Raw genomic sequence first — 12,363 nt, forward strand, 5'->3', positions numbered from 1 at the left:
TCCTTGTGCAGGTAAGTGAAGTGCTGCTGCATGAGCTGGGAAGCTCTTGGCTTCAGCTGGAGCCTGTTATCTCCGTGGTGTGCGAGCTGAGCTTGTTGTAGTGCGGCCCAGTTCAGAGAAAACTACTCGTGTGTTTTTCTAGAGGTGGCAGACACTCAGGTGCTTTGTTCCATTTGTGTAGTGCTGAGCCTGGTCACAGGACTGCAATTTTCAACGCTTTTGGGCAAAATTGGGGTACCATTGCTCTGAAAAGGGATGGAATGTGAGACAGTGCTTGTTTCACGGGGTGAAAAACCCACGGGGAATCCTGCTTCTTCTGAAGGGATAGAAGACAACCAGTCAATGGATGTGCCACCGTGCAGGCAAAGGAGATCTGTGTTGCTGGGGTAAATATTTTCTATGGGTCTCAGACTATCTGCTTTGTGAAGAGTTTGACTTGGAAAGCAGATCTCTCACTCCCTGTTCATTCAGACACAGAATCACAGAATCCTAAGGGTTGGAAGGGACCTCAAAAGATCATCTAGTCCAACCCTCCTACAAGAGCAGGGTAACCTAGAGTACATCACACAGGAACTTGTCCAGGCGGGCCTTGAGTATCTCCAGCGTAGGAGACCCCACAACCCCCCTGTGCAACCTGTTCCAGTGATCTGTCACTCTCACAGTAAAGAAAGTTTTCCTGATGTTCACATGGAACCTCCTATGCTCCAGTTTACACCCATTGCCCCTTGTCCCACCACTGGACATCACTGAAAAAAACCTAGCTCCATCATCCTGACACTCACCCTTTACATATCTGCAAACACTGATGAGGTCACCCCTCAGTCTCCTCCAAGCTAAGGAGTCCCAGCTCCCTCAGCCTCTCCTCATAAGAGAGATGTTCCATTCCCTTAATCATCTTTGTAGCTCTGCGCTGGACTCTTTCAAGCAATTCCCTGTCCTTCTTGAACTGTGGGGCCCAGAACTGGACACAATATTCCACATGCGGCCTCACCAAGGCAGAGTAGAGGGGGAGGAGTGCCTCTCTTGACCTACTAACCACAGCCTTTCTAATGCACCCTAGGATGCCATTGGCCTTCTTGGCCACAAGGGCACATTGTTGGCTCATAGTCATCCTCCTATCCACCAGGACCCCCAGGTCCCTTTCCCCTTCACTACTGTCCAGCAGGTCAGCCCCCAACCTGTACTGGTACATGGGGTTGTTCTTCCCCAGATGCAAGACTCTACACTTGCCCTTGTTGAATTTCATCAAGTTCCTCTCCGCCCAACTCTCCAGCCTGTCCAGGTCTCGCTGAATGGCGAGACAGCCCTCTGGTGTGTCAGCCACTCCTCCCAGTTTAGTATCATCAGCAAACTTGCTGAGGGTACATTCAGTTCCCTCATCCAGGTCGTTGATGAAAATATTAAACAGCACTGGTCCCAGCACCGACCCCTGAGGGACTCCATTAGTCACAGACCTCCAGCTAGATTCTGCCCCATTGACCATAACTCTCTGCCTTCTTCCTTCCAACCAGTTCTTGATCCACCTCACTACCTGATCATCAAGCCCACACTTCCTTAGCTTATCTATGAGGATGCTGTGGGAGACAGTATCAAATGCCTTACTGAAATCAAGAAAAACCACGTCTACTTCTCTACCATCATCCGCCCACCTAGTTACTTGCTCATATACGGTTGGTCAAACATGACTTCCCCTTGGTAAATCCATGTTGGCTGCTCTTAATGACCCCCTCATCCTTGATAATATGCCTAGAGATGGTGTCAAGGATAAGTTGTTCCCTCACCTTTCCAGGGATGGAGGTAAGGCTGACCGGTCTATAATTACCCGGGTCCTCCTTCTTGCCCTTCTTATAGACCGGCGTGACATTTGCCATCCTCCAATCCTCAGGCACCTCACCTGTTTCCCACGACTTACCAAAGATGATGGAGAGTGGCTCAGCAATGACCTCCACCAGCTCCCTCAGCACCCGCGGGTGTATTCCATCCGGACCCATCGATTTATAGATGTCCAGATTACTTAACTGATCCCTAACCCAATCCTCATCTACCAAAGCAAACTCCTCCTTTATCCTGACTCCTTCCGGGGCTATAGGAATCTGGGTCCCCCGGGGAGAGTCTGCAGGAGTAAAGACAGAGGCAAAGAAGGCATTCAACACCTCTGCCTTCCTTATATCCTCTGTCTCCAGGGCACCCACCTCATTCAGCAGTGGGCCTATACTGCTTCTTGTGTTAGTTTTATTCGCTATGTATTTGAAGAAGCCCTTTCTATTGTCCTTGACGCGACTTGCCAGATTAAGTTCCAAGGAGGCCTTAGCTGTCCTAATTGCTTCCCTGCATCCTCTAACAGCTGTCCTATATTCCTCCCAAGTAGCCAGCCCCTCCTTCCATAATCCACAGATTCTCTTTTTCCGTACGAGTTTGCCCAGCAGTTCCTTGTTTAACCATGCTGGTCTCCTGGCTCCCCTACTTGACTTCCTACTCATTGGGACACTCTGATCCTGAGCTTTGAAGAAATGATTCTTGAATGCTGACCAACTATCTTGAGCCCCTTTACCACCTAGTACCCTTTGCCATCATACTTCCCTTAGCAATTGATTGAAGAGGCCAAAGATTGCCCTTTGGAAATCCAGAAATGTGGCCTTGCTAGGTATTCTATTCCTCCCACACAAGATCCTAAACTCCACCATCTCATGGTCACTGCAGCCCAGGCTGCCATTGACCGTCACTACTTCAACCAGACCGTCCTTGTTGGTGAGTACCAGATCCAGCAGCGCTCCTCTCCTAGTTGGTTCGTCCACCATTTGCATTAAGAAGTTATCATCAATGCACTGGAGGAACCTCCTAGACTGTGAACGACTGGCTGCGTAAGTCTTCCAGCAAATATCGGGGTAGTTAAAATCCCCCATAAGGACCAAGGCATGTAGTCGTGAGGCTGCTTTCAATTGCCTGTAGAAAGCCTCGTCAACTCCTTCGTCCTGATCAGGAGGTCTGTAATAGACCCCCACAACTGTGCCCCCCGTACCAGCCTGTCCCTTAATTCGCACCCACAGACTTTCCACCTGGTCCTCATCTGCCCCTGGACAGAACTCTTTCACATAAAGAGCAACTCCACCATCTCGCTTTGCTGATCTATCTTTCCTAAAAAGGACATAGCCATCCATAACCACATTCCAGTCATGCGAGCTGTCCCACCATGTCTCTGTAATTGCCACCAGGTCATAACCTTTAGACCGCACACAGACTTCTAACTCCTCCTGTTTATTCCCCATGCTGCGTGCATTGGCGTACAGGCATTTCAGGGGCGAGCTGAGCATGCTAGTGGCACCTTTGGAAGGTGGGAGGCCTTCTGGTCTTCATTCATACTAGAACATTGCCCCGCCAGTTCAGCGACCTGTGGCTGCCCTGCCCTTGAGCCTGCCCAGGTGCTGTTCCTCTCTGCGTCCCGCCATCCCTGACCCCCTAAACTTCTTAAACGCAGGACTTGGACAAGAAAACATCGGTCATCTAATGCCGTCTCCAGTGCGCGTACGGTTCTACTCATGGCTTTTTGAGTCCTCTTGACTAGTCTGGCTCTGAACATTAGGACACGTGCTGGGTATCTTGCCATAAGAAGACTCCATCTAACATGAGCAAAACGTGGAGCTCAGGGCACCCCAAGGGGACGCAAATGACCAGGGGGAAACAGGCCTCTTTCCCCTCCCAGCATCGCCCTGCCTCTCATGTTCTGAATGGCAGGTTGCCGTGGTGCCCTTTGTGACAGGCCCTTAGTGACGCGCCCTCCGTGACCCACTGTAGTGCCCTTAGTGATGTGCCCTCCGTGACCCACCACGGTGCCCTTTGTGACGTGCCTTTGTGATGTGCCCTTGGTCACACCCCAGGGCACTGTATAAAAGTCAGCAGGCCACATCCTTCGTGCCAGTGTCCGGCAGGACGGTGACGGGACAGAGCGGGAGCGAGAGACTGGCGCAGACCCCTGAGCGCAGCCCACGTTGTTCCCCACTGCCCCAGCAGCCCCGCAGTGCCGAGACACTTCTTTCAACCCTGCTCGTTCCTCACCCCTATCCTTTTGTCCGGCAAGGATGGAAGAGGAACGCGCTGCACACATGCGGTTTATCCAGACTTTCCTGCAGAGCTCAGAGAAGGTAACCGCAGCCGTTTCCAGGCTAGCAGTGCCCGTGTCTCCTGATGGGGCCACTGGCTCTGCTGCCAGGCTGCTGGGGGCTGCTGGCTGGGCAGAGCTGCTCCCCCGGGTCTCCTGCACAGCACTGCAGCCCCACTGCTCCAGTCCCGCTGGCCACGTGCCCCCCTTCTCACGCTGCCTGTTTGTGTCTCTGCCCCCCGGCTGCCCAGGAGGAGGCTCAGAAGGTGAAATTCCTGCAGGCCTTCTTCAGCCTCTGCACAGCTCCCAGGGACCAGGGCTGCTTAGAGGAACTAAAGGAGTTCTGTGTGCAGTGTCAGGTGGTGGAGAACATCAAGGTGAGGGGACACACGGCCGGCCTGAGGAAGGGGGCAAGTTGCCAGGCACCGGCACACTGTGAGGACACACAGGGCCCGTGCAGGGGGAGGGCAGGACCCAGCGTGCGCAGGCAGACACTGAGCTGCAGGGCTGAGCAGCCCTGGCAGCGGGGCCACGCTGGGGGCCAGAGCTGGGCTTGGGGACAGAGGGTGTCTGCCAGCCCTGCCGCCTGGGCCTGGGTCTGCTGGCACTGGGTGCTGGCAGCCGCCAGGTCCCATCCTGCTTGTGTTCTGCAGGCGCTGACCCCTCTCCTCAGGCACCGCAGCAGTGGCTGCGGGTGCTGCCCTTCTTCCCATGCCTCGCAGTCCCTCCTGCTTTTCTGCCCAGGTCTGACCGGGGCAGAGACCCACTGGGACCTGCCTGTCCTGCACAGGGAGCCCAGCTCTGAAGTTCGGCGCTCCTGACTTCTCAGGGAGCCGTACGCCCATTCCCCCATTGCAGGATCACCGCCCCCCGGGAGGGTGCTGCCCAAAAGCCCAGCCTTCACGGAGAGGGAACACAGGCCTGTGCTCACGGGGAGGGCACAGAAAGAAGCAGACTCTACCCTGGGGTGGCATCTGCCTCCCTTCAGGGCCACAAGGACTTCATGAGTCCAGCCAGGACTTGAGCAGTGCTGCTGCTGCTGCTGCTGGCACGGGCACCAGCTCCCAGGGCACAGCAGCACTTTCTCTCCTTCCAGATGCTGCTGCCCTTCATCAACATCAAGCACCCAGCTGTGTGTGAACGGGCCGTGGCAAGGATCGCAAAGCTGGCCGATTTGATGGCCAGCTCTTCCTCAGTGCAGGTAGGGAGGCAGGCACCCTCCAGCCAGGCTGTCTCCCATTCCCTGCCCACCGTGGGCAGCAGCCTGCGGCTCAAATGCCTGAGGCATTCAGCACGGCTCTGCCCTGGGCAAGGGTCTCGGCTTCTCTTTTTCCCATGTTTTTTCCTCCCCAGTGCCCTTTCTGCCAGCAGCCATCTTGGCCCCCAGTCCTGTGCAGGTCAGCACTGCCCAAGGAGCATGGCGGGAGGCCAGGCCTGGCAGCTCTCCCTGCCCGGCTGCCCAGCTCGCTGCTCTGGGAGGGCCCTGCACAACTCCGACCCTCCAGGATCCTTCCCTGGGGCAGTCTCAGGTTCGGAGCTTTTGTTGCGCTGCTGCCCCTCAGCCCTTCTACCTGTCCTGCCTCCCTTGCCCAGGTCTGGAGCTTGCTTGGACACGACCACAGCTCTTCCCACCATGACATCAGCAAGGACTGCTTGCTGGGACAGCTGCTGGGACGTCTCATTGTTTGCTGGACTAGCAAGATCTGGGCGATCCAGCAGGAGGCTTTGGTTGCTCTTCATCACCTCTCCATATTCATCCAGCACCAAAAATGTAAGAGAAGCTCTGTGGGCTTCATCCCTCCACACACAGACGTCTCCTCATAGTCCTGCTTGTTTCCCCAAGTATTGTAGTGGATTCTTTTTGTGCTTGCTGGAGGCTGTCCAGGGCAGCCTGCCCTCTTCCCTCACCTCCTTTGCCCGTCACAGCTGCTTCCCGCAGCATCCCAGCTATTGTTTTGCTGCAGAAGCCGAGTGCTCACCACAAGTCCGGCACTGCTCTTTGCTGCTCTCCTTCCCACTCTTCTCAGGGCCTCTCAGAACCCAGCAGTTCCATGGTCCCCATAGCCAAAGCTGTCACTGATGGTAATCAGTGCTGTGTCCTAATGACTCTTCCGTGATCCCCTCATGTTTAGGCATGACGTCACCTCAACCAGACAATTGTCATGATCATCCAGAGCATCCCCAGGCTGGAGGGAAGAGGGAAGCAGGGAAACCCTCCTGTCTTTCTCTGTGCAGCACGATTAGCATGGCAAAGGTAATGAGCTTCTTCCTTGCTGGGCCTCTTGTCTGGGGCATCAGAACGAGACTGGTGCAAGCAAAGGGATCCAGAACCAGCGGGCTTGGCATGACCTCACTGTCCCTGGTCAGAGGGTTGCTGCTGTTCTGGAGCAGGGACTTCAGAGGGCTGCACTCCAGGGTCCCTCCTCTCTCACCTAGGGACCTCTCTTCTTATCCTCTACTCCGCAACGACTGCAGCCCCTGCTGCCAGCTTTCCCGTGGGTCCTCTCGCCAGAGCTGCTCTCACTGCCCAGCTGAGCAGCACTATCAGGGCACTCAGTGTAACACGTCTTCCCCGCCTTCCTCCTTCCTGCAGGCATTTGAGGAATACCTCCACCCTGCTGATAAGACAGTCATCATCCTCAGGGCCATACAGGCCATGAGAGACTCATGCGTATGTGACAAGGAAGAGTTGATCAGCGTCCTGAACGTGGCCATGACAGAACCTGCCTCCTGGCTGACAGAGGTAAGCAGCCTGTGGCTGCCCTGTCCTCCAGTCCTTCCAGGCACTGTTCCTCCCTACATCCCATCTCCCCTCACCCAGGTGCTTCAGGCACCTTGAAGCCATTTCATGCCAGTAGAGTAGGATGGGAAGGGCAGCTGTTTCAGCAGCAGCTGAGGAAATGGCTGCAGTCTGGTGGCAGCACCACCCTCACCCGTGTGCTCTCCAGGTGCGGATCATCACGCGCTGCATCTATAACAACTTGCAGCACATCAGCGCAGCATCAGCCCGGTGCAGCCTGAAGTCGCTGTTTCTAAGCATGGCACAGCAGAAGCCCAGGGAGATGATCTTGAGCCTTATAGATATCTCTCCAGCATGTAACAGGTACTGACCCCCACAGCCCTTGTGGGTTTGTTCCATGTGGGGAGAGGGACGTGGAGGCCCACAGAAAACTGCAGGACACCCCTGAGGAGCTGGGCCCTGTACCCCATCACTCTCTCCTGCCCTGCTGGGTTGGCCAGGCCTGCAGTAGCCAAAGCTGTCCAAGCCAGACCCGAGGCCTGCCACGAGTTTCCTCCCTGCCCCACAGGGAACAGTTTCAGCCCCCTCCTGCCTGCCCCATCTGGGACCTGGGCACTCCCAGTGAGGGGTCAGGAAGGGCCAGGGCTGCAGCACAGCCTGGCTGCTGCAGGGCTGGCCCAGGCACCGTGTGGTGGCCAAGGCAGCCCTGCTGACAGTGTTCTCTTTCAGCAAAGTTGCTCAGGCCATGTGGGAAGCGCTGCTGTCCCAGCCCCTCATCTTGGTGAAGGTCTTGAGGGAGCTGAGAAGGAACCTCCAGCACCTGCAGTTACGTATCAGACACGGATTCTGCAGAGTGAAGTTCTGTATCCGGCTCTTGGCTGTGAGTAACCAGACCAGTCCTTGCTCATACTCAGGGCTGTGCCTGCCTCTCCAGAAACACAGGCACAGCCCTCTTCCCTGCCATCTGCCCCCAAACAGTCACCTCCTCTGGGAAACAGGGATGCAGCCCGTTAGGGCCAGCCCAGCGCCAGGTTCCCCTGTGCCAGCCACACAGGGCCATGCCACGCTGCTTGGGTGCGGGTGCACAAAGTTCCTGTCAGTGCTCTGCTTACACCAGCAGAGCCGGCACAGACAAGAGTGTGGTGTGCGGCTGGTGTCCCCCAGCACGGGCTCTCTGTCCCCGGTGCCCTTGTCCTGAGCTGCCAGCGGGACCCAGGAGCTGCACAGTGCCGGGAGCCCTGCAGGCTCGGCCGGTCCCTCACTGCCATCTTTGTTTCAGCTCCTGGCCTGCAGCGATGTGACACCAGAGGAATTCGCTGGGGTGTACAACAGGGAGAAGTTCCCGTGGTGTCAAAATGTGGTGCTGTTCTCGCTGACGCTCACAGGCCTCATCACGTTGTCACAGTCACCTGACACGGTGAGCAGGGCATAGGCAAGGGAAGCCGTGTTGGCCTCCTGGGGCTGGGCAGTGGGTAACGCGGCGGCTTGACCAGGGCTGGGAATCGGGAGCTGGGGTCACGGCACCAAATGCCCTCAACGTCCAGTCACAGGCCCCGATCCCCTCAGTGCACCATGGGGATGGCCTGCCAGGAGGCTGCTGCAGGGATTCCTGTGCCACTGCCCAGTCAGTCAGGCAGGAGTCTGGTGCTTAAATGCCAGAACATTTTGGCCTGGGTGGTCCTTCGCCACTTAACATACAAGGAATTCTGTGCTTTGTACAGGCAAAGAAAATACTGGTCCTGCTGCCAGATTTGATATACATGCTGCAGACAGCCCACAGTAAGAACAGAAAGAAGATGCTGCTCATTTTCAGAAATGTGATGGGTCATTTGAAGAAGAAGGACAGCTCCACTGCTCTGCAGCTGGCCGAGAATCTCCCGCAACTGTTTGATGATGTAAGGCTGCTATGGAAGCCTGATCCTCACTGATGGGCCCTTTGCAAGGACAAGTGCCTGTTAGCAGAGCCTGGTGGCAGCACTTCCATGGGGCTGTGCCCCTCCTCATGCCCCTGCGCTCTCACGGGGATGCCTTCTGGGCTCTGCAGCCCAGCTCAGCTTCTCCCTGACTTGCTGATGGCTCTGGGAGACCTGAAACCCCTCCCCTCAGCCACGCTGACGCCCTTGCTCAGGGAGCTGCTGCTACTGACGCCCTTCTGTCCTCCTCCTCCTCACCAGGTGTCCAGCCAGGTGCGAGAGCTCTCCATCTGCCTATTCAAAGAAGTAATACAGATGGCGGATTGGAAGCACCAGCGGCAGATGCGGAAGAACGTGCAGGGGAGCCTGGTCCCACTCGTGTTGCACATGAGTGATGAGACTGAGAGTGTGGCCAAGGTACAGATTGCAAACCTGAGCAGTGGTGTGGGGAAGGGCATGCTGAGCCCGCGGGGGTTGCCTGGGCAGCAGGGAGGGCAGGAGAAGCTGGCAGGGACATTTGCCACGCCTGCCCTATGTGGTCCAGCAGGGCTCAGCAGCAGCCCATGGCCACCAAGGCCTGAAGAGCAGAGTCCCCAGGGACTACCCAGCTGTCCCTGCAGGTGCTGGGGGCCAGGGCTTTGGGCCGCAAGCCCTGTCCACAATCTCCCCAATCGTTGTCCTCCTCTGCAGGCCTCTCACGAAGCCTTCTGTGTAGCTGCAAAGGTGCTCAAATGGAAATGGCTCAGTCACCACGTGCAGGCACTGGAGAGATGGAGAACTGTGGAGCGCTTGGTGAGGATAAGTCCCAGGCTGTACATGGGGTGCCCCCTGTGCAGTGGTGCCTCGCCTGCAGTGCTTCAGCCCAGAGCCTGCAGCCTGGTGCTGCATCCTCCTTCCCTGCCCTCAGGCAGAGCTCCCAAGGGCTCACCTCTCCACCCTCAGGATGTTGCAGGAGACCCATCTGGGCCCTTGCAGCGGCACAGAGGGCTCTCGGGACCTCCAGACCCTGCTTTGCATGTAGCTGTCTCTGAACCTCAGCCCCACAGGGCTCCTTGCTGGGAGATGCAAATGTCCTGAGGATGAAGGGGGGTGTGTGGGGTGCTGGGAAGGGGGACTGTCCCAGGTAACTGGGGAGGGTGTGTATCATCCCTGCGCCCTTTTGCTCTCTCCAGCTGGAGCACGACCGGAGCAGGGCTGAAGAATATGTGCGTCAAAGCATGCCTTATCTGCAGCACGCTCAGGTCACCGTGCGAATGGCAGCCGTGAGGTTCATCGGTGAGCTGCAGTCCCTGGAGTCCCCCTTATGGCAGCCTGGCCCCAGTCCCATCTGCTGCACTGGCAGCGAGGAGCAGCCCTGTGGCTGCCAGAGCCCCAGCTGCCCTGTACAGGGCCTGTGCAGCCAGGGGCTCTGTGCTTCCCCCTCCTACCCCTGCCCTGGCAGCAGGGCTCAGTGGCACCTTGCTCAGTGGCACCTCCCCTCGGGTCCTGTCCTTCCCTGGGGTCACCCCGCTGAGGGGAGGGAAGGGGTTCAGCCCAACCTTCAGAGCCGGGGCCACGATACTAGGAGTGTGCTGGGCGGCAGCAGGTCTGACCGAGCTCTCTGCACAGGACTGGCTGCGCGGTACCTGAATGACAGCAGCAAGGACACGCTGCAGGAGATCTTCAAGGGTGAGTAGGGGCAGTGCTGTGTGTGATGGGGCTGGCGGGGACAGGGGACAGAGCCTGGGCAGCGTGCTGTCCTGCTGTCCTGCTCCAGGGAACATCTTGGGGGCATTTGCTGTAATCCTGAGCAGCAGCTTCCAGGTGATCCATTTGTCTGCCTGCGCCTCCTGACCAGGGAAAGGGATGGTTGGGGCTGGCATGGTCTGGAAGAGATGCCTGTGGGTCTCTGCAGATCAGTGGGTTTCAGCTCTGCTCTTTTTCCGTCTGTTGCAGCACTCCATCCTTTGACAGGAGAAGAGGAATGTCAGGTCTCATCCCTGGTACAACAGACAATATACATCCTGACCTGTATATGGATGCAGAAAAGACGGAGGCGGACCCTGTAGGCGTTGTGCTCCTGACTCTGAAAAGCCAGGCAGCAGTTAAGCCCTGCTTAAGAAAATGTGACTTTTTGATTAAAGCTCCAACCACAATTCCAAGGCCATGGTGTCCTTCGCAAGCAGCATGGAAGGCCACGCAGCAGCCGCTGGGCAGCGGTTGCGTCCTGGCTCCACGTACCCACCTGGCCATGGTTGCAAACTGGGGAGTGTTTGGTGAGGAGAATCCCGAGGCTGGACACGGGGTGCCCCCTGTGCAGCGGTGCTTTGGCTGCCCTGCTCCAGCCAAGAGCACTGCTCACATACGAGGCAGCCCGTCCTGTCCCTCCTTCAGCTCTTACAGCTGCTTCCCACAGCATCCCAGGCACTGTTTTGCTGCAGAAGCTGGATGCTCACCACAAGTCCGGCACTATTCTTTGCTACCTCCTTCCCTCTCCTCTCAGGACCTCTCAGAACCCAGTTGTTCTGAGGTCCCCACAGCCAAAGCAAACTCTTCCCTCCTGATACAACCTGGAGGAAACCTTTCCCCTGAGCCGACTGGGCAAGGCAGAGTGGGAAGGAGAGAATAGGTTCCTGTTTTGCTGCAGAGCGGGTCTGGGTGGCGGGCCCATGGCAAGCCCCTGGGCACCTGATAGTCCCAGAGTACCGGCAGGAAAATCATCCCAGGGCACCGGTCCAGTGGCAGCGGGTACCGGCAGGTCTGTGGCGGGGCTCTGCGGGGACACAATGGTCAGCGCCGCCTTTAGCGGAAGGAGTATCCAATCTGGTCCTCCCCTGGTGCTCACCCGAGGCAGTAGCAGTGGGACAGGTTCTCTGAGGACAGACCGTGTCTGCGGCCGGGCCGCCGTTAGCAACCGTTTTGCCGTGGATACCTGGATCTTCTTCTATACTTGTGTCGTGGTTTAAACCCAGTCAGGCAACTCGTTCACTCCCTCCCTCCCTTCCCACCCTCCCCCTACTCCCGGAGGGACGGAGACGAGAATCGAAAAGAATGCAGCTCCCACGGGTTGAGACAAGAACGGTCTAGCAACTAAGGTAGAACACAAACCACCACTGCCACCACCAATAATAACAATGATAAAGGAAAGAACAAGGGAAGAGAATACAGCACCTCACTGCCAGCCGACTGCCATCTCGCCCCCCCAGCCCAACCAAGCACCGACCGATGCCTCCTCCAACCCTGCAGTCTTAGCCCCTCCGGGTAACCATCAGTTACATCCTGGGCATGACGTGCTGTGGTATGGAATACCTCTTTGGTCAGTTTGGGTCAGGTGTCGTGCCTCTGCTTCCTCCCGGCTTCCCCTCCTCCCTGGCAGAGCATGAGGCTCACAAAGTCCTTGGCCAAACCAAAACATCATTGTTATCAGATCAGTTCCCAGCTACAAAGAAGGAGAAAAATGACTGCTAATGCTGAACCCAGGACAACTTGCTTGGTGCCCTTATGGCTGCACAGGTTTTACATCTATTCTGCAGTTGCTTTTGGGATCAGCATTTGAATTGTCATTCAGTTCTCCACCTCCAAACCCCAAAAGAAGGCAACTGAGCATGCAAGTGCTTTGTCTGAGAAGAGCCCAA

General features: G+C 56.8%; 1 protein-coding gene across 1 annotated transcript; it reads left to right on the plus strand.

Annotated features, from left to right (window-relative positions):
* Positions 1 to 5,136: 5,136 nt before the first annotated feature.
* Positions 5,137 to 8,268, plus strand: LOC133278199 (uncharacterized). The gene is made up of 6 exons (XM_061470728.1): positions 5,137 to 5,297; positions 5,690 to 5,867; positions 6,229 to 6,839; positions 7,045 to 7,199; positions 7,566 to 7,716; positions 8,116 to 8,268. Exons 1-6 carry the CDS (start codon positions 5,193 to 5,195, stop codon positions 8,266 to 8,268), a joined length of 1,353 nt encoding a protein of 450 aa, XP_061326712.1. The 5' UTR covers positions 5,137 to 5,192.
* The last annotated feature ends 4,095 nt before the right edge of the window (positions 8,269 to 12,363 follow it).

Source organism: Pezoporus flaviventris, unplaced genomic scaffold (assembly GCF_033815535.1).
Source record: "Pezoporus flaviventris isolate CSIRO_AGI_PZ_B2104156 unplaced genomic scaffold, CSIRO_AGI_Pfla_v1 ptg000063l, whole genome shotgun sequence".
In the NCBI taxonomy this organism is placed as follows: Eukaryota; Metazoa; Chordata; class Aves; order Psittaciformes; family Psittacidae; genus Pezoporus; species Pezoporus flaviventris.